Source organism: Macaca nemestrina, chromosome 2, assembly GCF_043159975.1.
Source record: "Macaca nemestrina isolate mMacNem1 chromosome 2, mMacNem.hap1, whole genome shotgun sequence".
Classification (NCBI taxonomy): Eukaryota; Metazoa; Chordata; class Mammalia; order Primates; family Cercopithecidae; genus Macaca; species Macaca nemestrina.
The window spans coordinates 201,923,717-201,937,322 of record NC_092126.1 but is presented as its reverse complement, the minus strand read 5'-3'; the positions used below and the strand labels follow the sequence as shown (position 1 = coordinate 201,937,322).

The 13,606-nt window shown below is 33.7% G+C and overlaps 1 protein-coding gene across 26 annotated transcripts in view; it reads left to right on the top strand.

Annotated features, from left to right (window-relative positions):
• The window catches only part of LOC105485558 (roundabout guidance receptor 2), a 1,382,758-nt gene that overhangs the window by 1,250,421 nt on the left and 118,731 nt on the right, over positions 1-13,606 (top strand). For 18 of the 26 annotated variants that reach the window (XM_071089525.1, XM_071089527.1, XM_071089519.1 and 15 more), the window contains 2 exons: positions 4,010-4,137; positions 8,685-8,696. In XM_071089525.1, coding sequence (XP_070945626.1) covers positions 4,010-4,137; positions 8,685-8,696 — 140 coding nt within the window. The remainder of the gene's footprint in view (positions 1-4,009; positions 4,138-8,684; positions 8,697-13,606) is intronic. The other 8 variants (XM_071089528.1, XM_071089536.1, XM_071089570.1 and 5 more) reach the window with 1 other exon arrangement.

Sequence of the window (13,606 nt, the reverse complement as noted above, 5' to 3'; positions counted from 1 at the left end):
TGAAGAGCATCTACTAATTCCTGCGAACTATGCTGGGCACTGTGATTTGCAAGACCGTTAAAAACTATTACCCAAAACTTCTTTTTACTCCAACACATCCCTTTCTCACTTGAAATGGATTTAGTTACCTTCCGTACTTACACGTTTTCTAACAAACCTGGGCCATGTCACCAGACTATTGGCCTTGGCCACAGTTTTACAATCTATATCTGAAAACCTGTTCTATAGGTAGGAAAAAAATAGATTTGCTGTTTGATTTTAATGGCACAGTCTCTTTGAAAGGTCATCTCTTTTATTAGTTGTTAAGACTAATTCATTTTATTCTTCCCAAGTAATAGTTAATGTTAACTTTTCACAAGGAAGGTAATATGCAATCATAGAATGCACAATTACTTGTATCCCCGATCAACGTACCAATTAATTAAAAAACAAACAAACAAAATCTCATTCCTATTCTTGTTTCCACCTTCCATTAAAATGATAAAAAACATCTCAGGAAGTCAGATTTCAGGCTAAGTTTGGGTTCAAATATTATGTATTTTGTAATTTTTAAATAAACACTTTTAATTTTTTTTTAAATTTCAACCTTTATTTTAGATTTGGAGGTACATGTACAGGTTTGTTACATGGGTATATTGTGTGACAGTGAGGTTTGGGGTACAAATTGTGCCATCACCCAGGAAGAGAGCATACTACCCAGCGGATAGTTTTCCAGCCCTTGACCCCTCCGTCTCTCTTTCCTGTAGGAGTCCCCGGTGTCTATTCTTCCATCTTTATGTCCATGTGTACCCAATTTTCAGCTTCCACTTAGAAGTGAGAACACGATTTCCTTCTTTTTTATGACTGTGTAGTATTCCATGGTATATATGCACCACATTTTCCTTATTCAGTCCACTGTTGATGGGCACCGAGGTTGATTCCGTATCTTTGCTCTTATGAATAGTGCTGCAATAAATATGCAAGTGCTTGTGGGGGTTTTTTGGTGAAACTATTTATTTTCTTTTGGGTATGTACACGATAATTGGATTACTGAGTCAAATGGTAGTTCTGTTTCAAGTTGTTTGAGAAATCTCCAAACTGCTTTCCCCAGTGTCTGAACTAATTTACATTCTCACCAGCAGCGTGTAAGCATTCTCTTTTTTCCACAGCATCATCAGCATGTGCTATTTTTTGACTTTTTAATAGTAGCCATTCTGACTGGTGTGAGATAGTATCTCATTGTGGTTTTGATTTGCCGTTTTCTGGTGATTAGAATAAACACATTTTTTTTTTTAACTAAAGCAGAAAGCAGGAGATAACTTTTACATTTTATTTAGTTTCCATATTGTCTTCTCTGTAATGAATGTCTCTAAAGTGAAGTAAAATTTTGTCATACGCTATAACTAAATATTTGCTGAATATGAAATTATTTTTCTGTGCACATTACATAGTTATATGTCTTACTGTGTTAAGTTAGCATTTTAAAATTAAACTATTACTTGCAGAGAAGTACACATAGAATGAGAAAGTGACACATTCAGAGTCAGGGTTTTAATTCTGGGTTTTCTATTTATTAATAACATGACTTTGAGGAGGTCATTTTATTTGCCTAGGTGTCAGTTTTCTTATCTATAAAATGACAATTTCTAATTCAGAAAAAGGTTTTGAGGATACTCTGTACAATGTGTGCAATCATTTTTTTTTAACTGAGGTAACATACAATTTTTTTTCAAACAAATCAGAAATAATGTACAATGTAGATATCTTTTATTGACTTGGAATCATGGCTTCACATATGTATTGATCCAGAGAAAACTTTTTAGACCATTAAGTTTATCTCCCCTCTTTTAGCTCTTGAAAAAGCTCAGCTATAGGACAATGTAGAGACTTCTGAAAGTCACACAACAAGAATAAATAGCTTAAACAGTAGTCAAGAATTCAATTTTTTAGATGAATTGGAAATGTCTGCAAAATACAGTGTTTAAATGTTTCTATCTTACAGCTAAGCATGTCATGCAGTACATAGGCTAACTGTAGAAACGATTATTTTTATTAGACATTAAATACGTCACCAGTAACTTTTCTGAAGCCATTATCAAAATAATTGTTTTTCTCACATTTTTACTGGCAAAGTTAAGCAGAAAGTGTTTATCTGTATTATACTCTTTTATGCATTTTAGCCTAGGATTGCTCTTGACTATAAATACATGGGTAAAGTCATTTGGAGTCTTGAAGCCATTCACAGTTGGCCTTTATATCAGCAGGAAACAAGATATTTATCGTGTATTCACCACTAGTGTTTCTTGAGCACCTAGTAGGTGGAATAATAATAGCGAACATGTATTGTGCTTTTTGTGTGCCTGTTTTAAGTACTTTATATGTCATTTAAAGCTCACACTCACTCCATGAAATAGATGTTATCTTTAGCACTTATTTTGCTAATGAGGAAATAGAGACCCAGAAAATGTAAGTATACTGTCAACCCTTGCAAGCATATGAAGAATCCAAGTCCATGAGTACAACTCTGGCTGTTTTGCTCCTGAGCCTGTGCTCTTAACCATTTGATTATGCTACTGGATATTAAAAACTCTATATTTGGAGTATGGATATTGCAGTGAGTGAAGCAGACAAGATCTCTGCCTTCATCAAAATAGATAACAATACAAAATGTAACTAAGTGCAGACTTATTGCTGCAGCAGTAAGTTTTCAAAAAGGGAGTAATTAGATTTTTATAGTATGGTAATGGATGGCTTCACAATGAAGGGAGTGGATAAGAAAGTAGTGGATAAGCTATTTCCCTAACCACTTATGACATATTTAATAAGCAGAATTTTAAGGCAAAGCACGCAGACAGAAAAGTAACCATGAGAATTAAAGGATGGAAGAGTAAGGGTAGTTAAGTTTAGTTGGCATGATTGGTATATAGACAGTGCTTTTTGTCATGCCAAGGTCTATAAATTAGGACTATATTAATTCATGCCTTAGCCTCTAATAAAGTTAAGCTGGGTTATTCTTCTAGCTAAAGCTAGAAGTAGAAGACATCTGGTTATGGTCGTTTTAAATGCAAGCCTAGAATGTTTGTGTTTGTCCTGAAAACAATAGGAAATCACAGCTAGTTTTGAGCAGACAGGACCAATTAAAATGATATTTTGGAAACATGGATCTGACTGTGGTATATATGAGGAAGAGAAGCAAGGTAGCCAACCAGAAACTATTGCAAAATGTGTGTTTGAAATAAAAACCACTGGTAAATATCAGGAGGAAATGTCACATGTGAAAAAAATGATAGCTGGATTATTTAGTTTGTGTAATTATAATTTCTTAGAATTAAATAAGAATATATTCTCATGCAAGTACTCCCAAATTTTTGGTGTTATGTTTTCTGACCCACTTTGTTGGTCTGCTTCATTAATGAAGTGGAGGTAAAACCATAAATGCACGTGAACAAGCTGAATATGTGCATTTCCAAAAATCACTCCAAGGCATGCTGATGTTTCAGGTGTTAATATTCCTTATTTAAAAATTGATTACGCACCCTTAATTCTTTTACCTAATGCCCATTTTGTCGATTTGCCAACAAATAAGAGAAAAATTTTGTTCTTTAACATATTTCAGCTCTCTAATATCCAAGGTGCCTAAAAATAAATTGTATTATTGAACACAGTGTGACTAACAAACTAGTGAAATATAACTCACCAAGAAACTGAGATTGTGTCTATCTTCTTTAGTAGTCAAGAGCTACCACATAAAGGTCAAAGTGCTAATTATGCCTTTGATAGTTGTGCAGTGGAAAGAATTGTCTACGTATGTGAAGTATAGGTAACTGACAAGCAGCTGAAGATCAGATATGAAATTGATTTTATTAGCAATACCTTTAATCTAAGTAATTGCACTTTATGGCTGATTTGTGTGTGTATGTATTTGTGTTTAGGTAACATACAGTTTAAAAAGAAAAAGGAAGATGATTACTTCATGTTATTATCCATATAGCGAATACTATTTAATAAAACCAGTTCATATTCTACACAGGTATGACATCAAAGATGATTACACACTAAGAATTAAAAAGACCATGAGTACAGATGAAGGCACCTATATGTGCATTGCTGAGAATCGGGTTGGAAAAATGGAAGCCTCTGCTACGCTCACCGTCCGAGGTAAGAGATTTAAGATGTCAAAGATAATTGAACCAGGACACTAGTATTTGGTTAAATTGGTAAGTGAACTTACAATCAAAATAGTGAATTATGCTGTTTTGTTGTACTAAAATGCCTAGATTTTGTGTCCTCTCTGTCATTAATTGAAATAAAATTATTTTCATTATTTGGTTCCACGTGATGGTAACTTAAAAGTATTAATTCTTATTTAGTAAATTGCTTATATGGTTTAAAGTTAATAGTTTATATGGCTTAAAAGTAAATCTTAAAAACAGAAAAGATCTATACTACTCTTTCCATTTCCATTGCTTTCAGCTACTGACTGCTTTTAAATGTCATCAGTTTCGAAGGTCCTCTCATGTTTTCTGTTTACTAGTTTGTCACTTTGTCACTTTGTACTAGTAGCATACTGTTTTGAAGTTCTTTTTAATGTCGGCATTCAAAACAGCAATCTGAAAAAACTAACAATGCTTCCAAAGGTGAAAATGAATACAGAGGCACTCTCCAGACTTGAGATAATCTGATTTAGAGACTGATTTGTGAAGTTCAGTGGCCTTAAATAATTGAAATAGTCAGTGCTGCTCTAGTAATAACTTTCACCTTCTGAGTGTCATGCACTTCCTCAGCCATGGAATAATGTTCACTTATAGACTCACTGGAGTTGCTTGTAAGTGAAAGAAAGCATTGCTTAACTTTACAGTGTACTAGAATAAATTAACTGTCTTTTCAGTGGAACTTGTTGATCACGGGAGGTAAATTATATAGTCCAAGGTACCAAGTAGTACCAAGTGGACACTTAACACTTACTCTTGAAATAGACATTACCCATGGAATCATTCACACTCAGAGAAAATCAAACAAAGATAGGCGAGCACATCCTTTCTCCCCCTACTGACTGTGCCTCCTCCTCTCATCCTTCGTGGTAAAGCGATTGGCCGCATGCTTTCTTCGAGTCTCAGTTACATCTCACCCCACTTAGTCATACCTCAGACCCTCGTGCACCTTTGCTCCCAGCAGGTTTCAGAAGGTTAGGAGAAAGGTTTGGAGAAGCTGGAAGTTGCAGGAAAGGTATCAGGGATCCTCAGGTTAGTTTTTTGTGTGGTAAGAATAAGGGTTTTTGCCAGATTTATGATTTAGGCTTCAAATCATGAAAAACTCAGTTACCTCCAGGTTGTTATGAGGGGACAGGCACTTTGCACACCTGGAAAAATGTTGGTGCTTTTCATGCTGCTCAATTGCTCCATCCTTATTTCACCTAATCCATTTTTTTTCCTCTAGACATTCTAGTGTGAATTTAGATACAAAACATATTAGACAAAATTGACAGCTAGTTGCATAAAAACATTTTCACTCTTCATTACTTCACAGGTCATAAAGGACTATGATCATATATGAATTGAATATATAGATATATATATGGATTATGTAGGATAAAAATCTGATAACCTTTGTAAGGCAATGAACACACTTGATTTAACCCACACTCTCCGTGGATGACTTCATACGTTTGTCGTATGTTTGCTGGGCAGCTTATTGCAAAAACAATTCACTAGACCAAAGTATCCCCAAAGTTTTCTTTTCCTTTTTTTTTCTAAAGTAAATGGAAAACCATAATAAACAACCAGCCAATAAACGTCCCACTGGAAAACTATTTGCTGACTAAACGAATGGTGAGAAAACGTGAGGAGTTGTTTGTTGGTAGAAGCGGCAGGGCTGCTTCTATGCTGGAATGCTTGGGCGAGTGAGACTTGAAGTGGTCTGTTTGCCTTAAGACCTTTCCCAGCTAATTGTTTTCATAATTTGCTGAAAGTTTCAGGCTTAACATTTCATTTAACAAAGCATGCTCCTTAGGTGGGGATGTCTGAAGCTAACTTACCAAGCTAATAGAAAACATTGTTTTTTTTCAATAGGGTTTATTTTTTTTAAATCAGCAAACCTTAAATGGCCTCTCCCCTAATCTATATCCTGTAGATGGATTAGAGTGTTTATTCTTTGTGGTAGGTATTTATCACCTCTCTAAGACTGAAACCTCAAAAACTGTGTTTAAAAAGATCTCCTTAACACAATATAATATAGAGTAAAATACTGTTTAAAAACATTTATTTTTTACCATTAGGAAAAGCATTTGGGTTTTCTCATGCTAAGAGATTAACAGGAAAAAAAAGACAACACTGTTATCTATGACTTATTTTTTTTCTTTGCTAATTTTTCTATGCACATAAATGAAATGTGCAGCCTTTCTTTGGATTGTTTTATTAGAACAGGGTCAACTGACCCAAGAGGCCATGTCCATTTTCATCCATTTAATGCAGAGACACAGTTTAGTTTAATTTGCTGATTTTGAAAACATCCACCTGCTGGTTTTTTTTCTGGATAAAATGTTGCTAATGTAACAAGGACAAAAAAGTGTATTGTGATGTTTCTGCTAAAACTTTATCGTAACATTCACATTAGCCAGTTGGGGAAAATGTAAGGGAGTTAATTGTCAAAATTTGAAACAGATCTACTCAGTTGTTTCCCATTTCAAAAATATGGTTAAAAAAAAACTATAAAGTGAGGCTGAACATCAAGAAGCTCCCTTTGCTGACTTGGCAAATGTAAAATTAGGAAGAAATGAAGCCAGTCAACAACAGACCTCCTTGATTACACTTTTCATTCTAATCAAATAATTTATTACTAATAAAACTTTTTAAATGGCTTAAAAATGACAACACAAACTGCATATTTGCAAGCACATTTTCCCCATTTTAAAATTTTTAAATTTGCTTTGCATAAAGATCTCATTGGAAAAATAATACTGTTTCTAGAGCAATAAAGCCTTAATGTTTTGGAATTATTCTATCCTAAAATAAGACAGACATATATTTTATTCATTTAAAACATGATTTCTCACCACAGTTTCTTTTTTTTTTTCTTTTGTTAATATCCTACACTCAAAACGCCTTTTCATTTCTAAAGGAAACATTATGTTTGAAATTCAGCTTGAGATGGCAAGCTGAAAAGTGCAAATTCAAAGATGAAGAACAAAAGTTCTTTTTCTACTGGACATTTTGCCAATGCAAAATTAAGAGAAACTTCATCTGTTAGAATAAGCCACAACTTCACATTGTTAGTCTGTTATCTCTTTTTGATAGTTAATCTTGTATTCTGCTCCCCACTCCCCTGCAAAAAGAAAGAAGTTATGGTACACTGGGTAACTTACTCCTCTTTTCCTCTAGCTATAGCAAACACGCCATATATGTTAGGACACATTAGGGTTCCACTACACCAGGCTTTTCATACCACTGCTACAATTGCCTTACTGCCTGTTGTCTGAATCTTTCCTGCTTTAATTGTGAACAATATTGTGAGACCATGGCTGTCATAGAGACAACTACGTTTTATGTTTATGGATTGCACAGAGCTGGTATTATGATGTATCCGTTAAGTGAATATGTGTAAATACGTGTTCAGTGGTGGTTCCTATCTTGCCCAGAGAGCCATCATCAACACAAAACCATTGAGACGTTCCAGAGTCACATTACATATGCGCTAGAACTGTATCTACTGAGATATGGGCGAACCACTGTTGAAAAAATTCTGTTTTTAATATCAGATTTCATGAAATTTCCTATACTACTCAGCATATTGTTTCTTCATTTGGATAACGGGATCACGTGTTTTACAATATTTGTCTATTGCTTTTGCATAAAATGGTTTACCATCTAAACTCATAGAGTGTTATTCTTTTTAAGGAAAGGATTATGAAGCCCATGTGTATCTCTTACAATGTCTTTGCATTAATAACAGGGGCAGCCTATTACCACTGATTTTAGTGATTGAAAGTTATGGTATAATAAAAAAATGATAATTTGTTGAAGCAGCAGTTTGAAAGCCATTCTCAGTGTGAACAAGAATCAACTTGTCAGTCATTGTTCCCTGCCCTCTGCCAAAAGAAGGAAAAAGCTTAACAGTAGTTAGGGAGCTACTGAGTTGAAATCTCTAAGGATGTTCCAACCTATTTGTTATATTTTCATCCACCCTGTCCATGGATGAAAAGTGATGTGATCTTAACTTATTACTGACTGAAAAGCAGTGTCAGGGGCGTTTCTGCAGTCCTTGTAATGGTTCTGACTAACCATGCTTAAAATCCAATTGCTATTTAAATCAGACAGCGAGGGCTTCTTTTATTGACATGACATTTGCTAGTCTGTGACTTGAATAGTGATATTCATCAGGTTTTTAACTTTGGGGTAACACAAGGCTGTTTAACTCAAGATCTTTGAAATAATAACTATAGTAAGTGATGATAAGACTTTACCGAAAATATCTCTCAAATTGCTTATAGTCAGTCCTCGGAGTCAAAGTAATTATTTTCCTAGAATTATATTTATAACGCTCAATTTTATCAGACCCAGACATCTTGGTCATACTTGAATTGTGAGAATAGAAATCACTCTATTGTCCATACTTAAATGTAACATTACACATCATGCATTCTGATAATTTTTCTTTCTTTTTTTTAATTTCTTTTTTATGTTCTCACCACACCATTGTAATGTCTACAGCTCGCCCTGTTGGTAAGTAGCCATCCTTCTATCCACTAAGCATGGCTTTGCACAGTGCTTCATAACTCATGCGTAGTAAGATTTGACAGAGTGGAATATATTTATTTTACCCGTGTTAAAATAGTACTTGAGACTGTCTGCTCTAAAAGTTTCTCCTGTTTTTTTTTTAATCACATTGATAAACAATTTTGTAGTGACTTTTGCTACGTAGAACTAAGTAGGTAACAATTTTTATGTAAGAGAATAAATGAATGATTTATGTTTATGGACTGCTAGCTTTTCTTATAGGAGAAAAATATATTGTATTAGGATACAATAAGAAAGCATCACTATCCTTTTTTGTATGTATAAAATAATCAATTATTAGTTATGTTTGATGTTAAGATAAAAAGTTATGATTAAATTAAAAAGTTCTACGACTTTACACATTTCTTTTAAGTTACGCAGAGTCCCAGTATTTTAGGGATATTTTTAACTGCTGCATATGTATTGCCTGCATGCCTATTTAAACAAAATTAAGTAAAATGCTTTAAGTACATGCTTACCCTAAGTGGGGGAGGGACAGTGGAACTGTGTTCTTTGGCATGAAAAGTTAGTGTTTGTGGTTTTCATATATCTTATTTTTCATTTGGCTTTGTGAAATTAAAGTAAGTTAACAGCTTGCTTTTGCAGATATTTAAGTGGTACTTATTTGTAAACATTTGGAAGATAAAATATTTCAATTCATTGACTTAATAAGCTTTCTGCATCTCTTTTAAGCTTTAGTTTAATCCACCAATAACTATGTTTAAATAAATTTTGGTAATTGTAAATGAATTGTACATGTAAATGAATAGATGGATGCATAAACGGATGGATGAAAAAGTGAACAAATTTAGTACACTGCTTCTTCAATATACCAAAAGATGCTTTAATAACAACTTATTCAATTTTGAGGGCTTTATAAATTGTCCATCTAGCTTCAAAAGCTTTCTTAATGTGCTGGCTTGACATTATTGACACTTGATAGATATGTTGGTTCAGACTCACACATTTTTCCCCCTTTGGTTGAAACAGTCATGGACTTTCTTGTTAGACAGTCTGTTTTCACATCGTCAGCAAACACGGTAAATATACTTTGGTTTCCCAATCTGACTTTCTGATCTGGTGTTTCTGAGCAATACTCCCTTTTGATTAGTAATTTAATATCCCTTATCCTCAGTGACGTCCTCTATAAAATGGAGAGAATAATACTGACTTATCAAAGCTGTTGCCGGAGGGGACTGAGTTTATGATTTATTTTATACGTAAAAGGCATTTTGTCTGCCAATGTTGGTAGCTATCGTATGCCTAGTTTCTGAGACATTACTTCACATTTTAATATTTTTGAAATAAAGCTATGGCTCACAATTAATTGAATCATAAGCTGTGGGATGTTTTTTGAAACAACGAGGAAATCAGTTGTGGTTTGTATAACTGAAGTTTGAAAATTGAAGGATATATTGTAATCGTTTTTAAGCCTTATTTTCTTGTATTTGTAAGGATTCCTATTAATGGTAATTTTATGTGTCTTTTGAATTACATACAAAATTAAGAAAAGAATGAGAAAGAATAAGATGATGCAGCAATAGACAAAGAAAGAGCTGATGGTAGACTACATGACCACTCTGTCAGATTTCTTTTTCTCAACATGTGTGAGCTAGTTTTCAGGTTCAGAAATTCACTCATTTATGTGTCAAATAAGAAAGCATGTTATTACATAAAGTAAAATAAAATAAGTGGGAACATTTATATATAAATTATATATAACAAAGTTATAGATTATATATATAATAAAATGTATTAAGTGGAAAGATTGAGAATGATCTGACCCCTTTTCAGATGACTATGGAATACACAACCTTTGCAACCTTATTTAGAAGTTTTTTAAAGATATTAAGCACTGCAGTATTTATAGGAGATATGAAAATAGGTGAATGATTGACAACATTTCTCAATAGAAAGGATGACAGTAGGTATTTGAAAATACAGGTTGGTTTTGCATTGGCAGCAGTTGTACTTATAAGCTCATGACTTTTCAAATGAAAAGGAACAGTCACATTTAAATTGCAGATCTTTATACACAGAAACCTTATGCCAATATACCATGACCACTTGATTTATATTATCTCACAAGTTTTCAGAACATAGAATAAATAGTATATTAATAATTTCCAATATATTTAAAATCTGTAAACATAGGAAAAAGTACATTGATTTCAAAATGTGATATACACAGAGTATTGAGACGTATCTGTCATCTGCAAGATGTTTCAAAAGTTATTTCCATTTTTTATTCCTGTTTGAAATGATTTCTTAAATCCCCATTGGACTGGAACTAAAGAATAGCTTCTTGACACATTGTACTTTATTCTGGGGAAGTCTGTCATTTCATAAATCTATCTCAAATGACTTATGACAATGTTCAGAAATATAAAGAACTATACTTTAAACTTGACAACTACTATTAATTTTAAAAACTGAGTGTTCGATATGTTTTAATTGGATTACCAAAAAAGAGACATAATAAGGCAATTAACCTCATTTTTTTGTATCTACTTCTTACATCAATTTTAATTCAAGAACATAGATATCTGAACATTTATTGTATGATCAGAAAGTATAAGTCAAGTAAAATAATGATTACATATTAAAATTGTAGAAAAACTACATTATTATTTATATTTGTTAATGCACTAAAAAGCATGTTTTTCAACTTTGAAGCTCTCAGCAATAGCATAAAGGGTACTCTGCAAGGTAGAGACCACAGAAAGGGGAGAGAAACCAGCTTTTAGTTCCAATATAAATTAGGTGAAGAAATATGTACCAAGTATATAACATTTAGAGAAAATTCCCAGCATAGTTTGTGTCTAGAGTTTTTGAATGAAAATTAGAAATCGTTGCGGATTCTGGAATACTTAGAGATTCAGGAACCATCACTACATTACTCACTGGATGAAACCTTTGATGGTCTGTGTAGAAAGCCCCCGTTAGAAATAATTACAAACCCCCAAACTGAGAATTTTGTCTAAATGGATGACTCTTATGCGATGCATTTGCGTTAAAGAATTTGCAACTCTATACAATCGCAGTTGGAATAAACTCCTCTGGCCTGTATTTAGAGTTTTCCTCTAGGTGAACTTAGAGGACGCCCCAGTGTGGGAGGTATTACTGAAGGCAGACGTTCACATACTTGCCAATTGAGGAAAGCGTTTTACGGATTTCACTTGTGCATCTGCAACGTCACCAATGGGTCCAAACGAGCTCTTTAATCTAATGTTCATATTTGCCGGCTGCCACAAAATCTGGGCAACTATCACTTTAATAATTAAAACTCCGCAAGCCCTTTCTGTGGTTTTGACGTTTTACTATTCCAAAGGCATTCTTTATACGAAAAGAAAAGTACATCGTAGGACGTAGTTAACTATGAATGCTGAAATATTCATTTGTTTATTTGGAAAACTCTTCTGATGAGGAAACTGACAGAAGAAAATGGTCTAAATAGGGATAAATATCTTGCTTCCTATACCCATCTGTCTTATTTTTTTATTGGAAGCCTCTCCCGAGCTTAAAAATAAAAAAGAACATCTATTTTGGAGATGGGCAACACATTTTTTCCTAGCAGCAACTCAAAACATGATGAGTAATTTGGAAAGGAACTGTCAAATCTACCAGCTGCCTTGCTTAGGAAGCTGTCCTGCCCCGTTTGGTAACGTGTGTACCATATGCTGGATGCTGATTGCCTGGAGGATGAAACTGAAAGCCAAGTACTTCACGTGAAACTTGTTTAAAATAGCAAAAACAAACTGACAATACACAACTTGATGGAAACTTCTAAGTATTTTCTAACTTAGTGACCCGAAAGCGTGTTTCCTTTTGATGGAAAAATGGAATTGGCCACACAAGAATTTAGAAGTAATAAGAAGTACACATGTTTTTTGGCAAAATTCACCATTTAAAAATTATTTTTTAAAAGCAGCAGCCACTACTCTAGACAGAGATCTATAGGGACATTTTTTTTTTAATATTTCAATGGCTTAACCACAGTAATTAAATATGCCATTTTAGAAAGTTCCATTTTATGAGTTGAAGCAAAGTTTTGTTAAAGCATGTTTGAAAGCAGTTTATTCTGAGACCACCAAGAAGTCAAAAAAAAAAAAAAAAAAGGTTTGTGATTGGAAAATTCATTCAAGATGAACTGTAAATCTGACGTTACTTAAAGAATAATGTAACAGATATTTTGATGCCCCCATCTCCCATCCCAACTTGAAATTTGGAAAATATAATGTGCTGTACATAATTTGATATTGGAACTATCACAGTTTTTTTTAAATCAGAAAACTTAAAAGGTATTATGTATGAACCTTTTCATGTTTGGATGCACTTTTTGCAAAAGATGTTCTAAGTGTACCTTGAAAGGAGACCTAGACTTTTATTTCTTGCATCCCTTTTCTTTGGACAAGCTGTTACCCCATGACCTGAGGTAATCATCTCCCGCCTGAGAGCTCTTAATGTTTCCTGCACCTGGCGCTAATTAGCTACTTTATGCAGAGTCTCATTTAATTATTATTAAGCATCATGCTTTCCGTTGCTCCATATGTTTTGATTAAATGGTAGGTTTAAAAAACACATTCTGTTTTATCTTCTATATTCCAACTGAGTTTCCATGATGTGAAACGTTTAAAATATCTTAAGCTAATGTTCATTTCTAAAGTGAAACACAAGCGTGGATTACTTCTCAGGCTGAGCTGGTTCTAGCCTTGTGTACGTGACAATGTCTGTCCACTGAACAGGAGGAGAGGCCAGATATTAAATTACTCTCACACTTCTTTTTTTTTTTTTTTTCTCCTTTCAGAACTTGGTAAAAATGTTCTATTGTCTTGGTATTGAATGGTATTATAGTG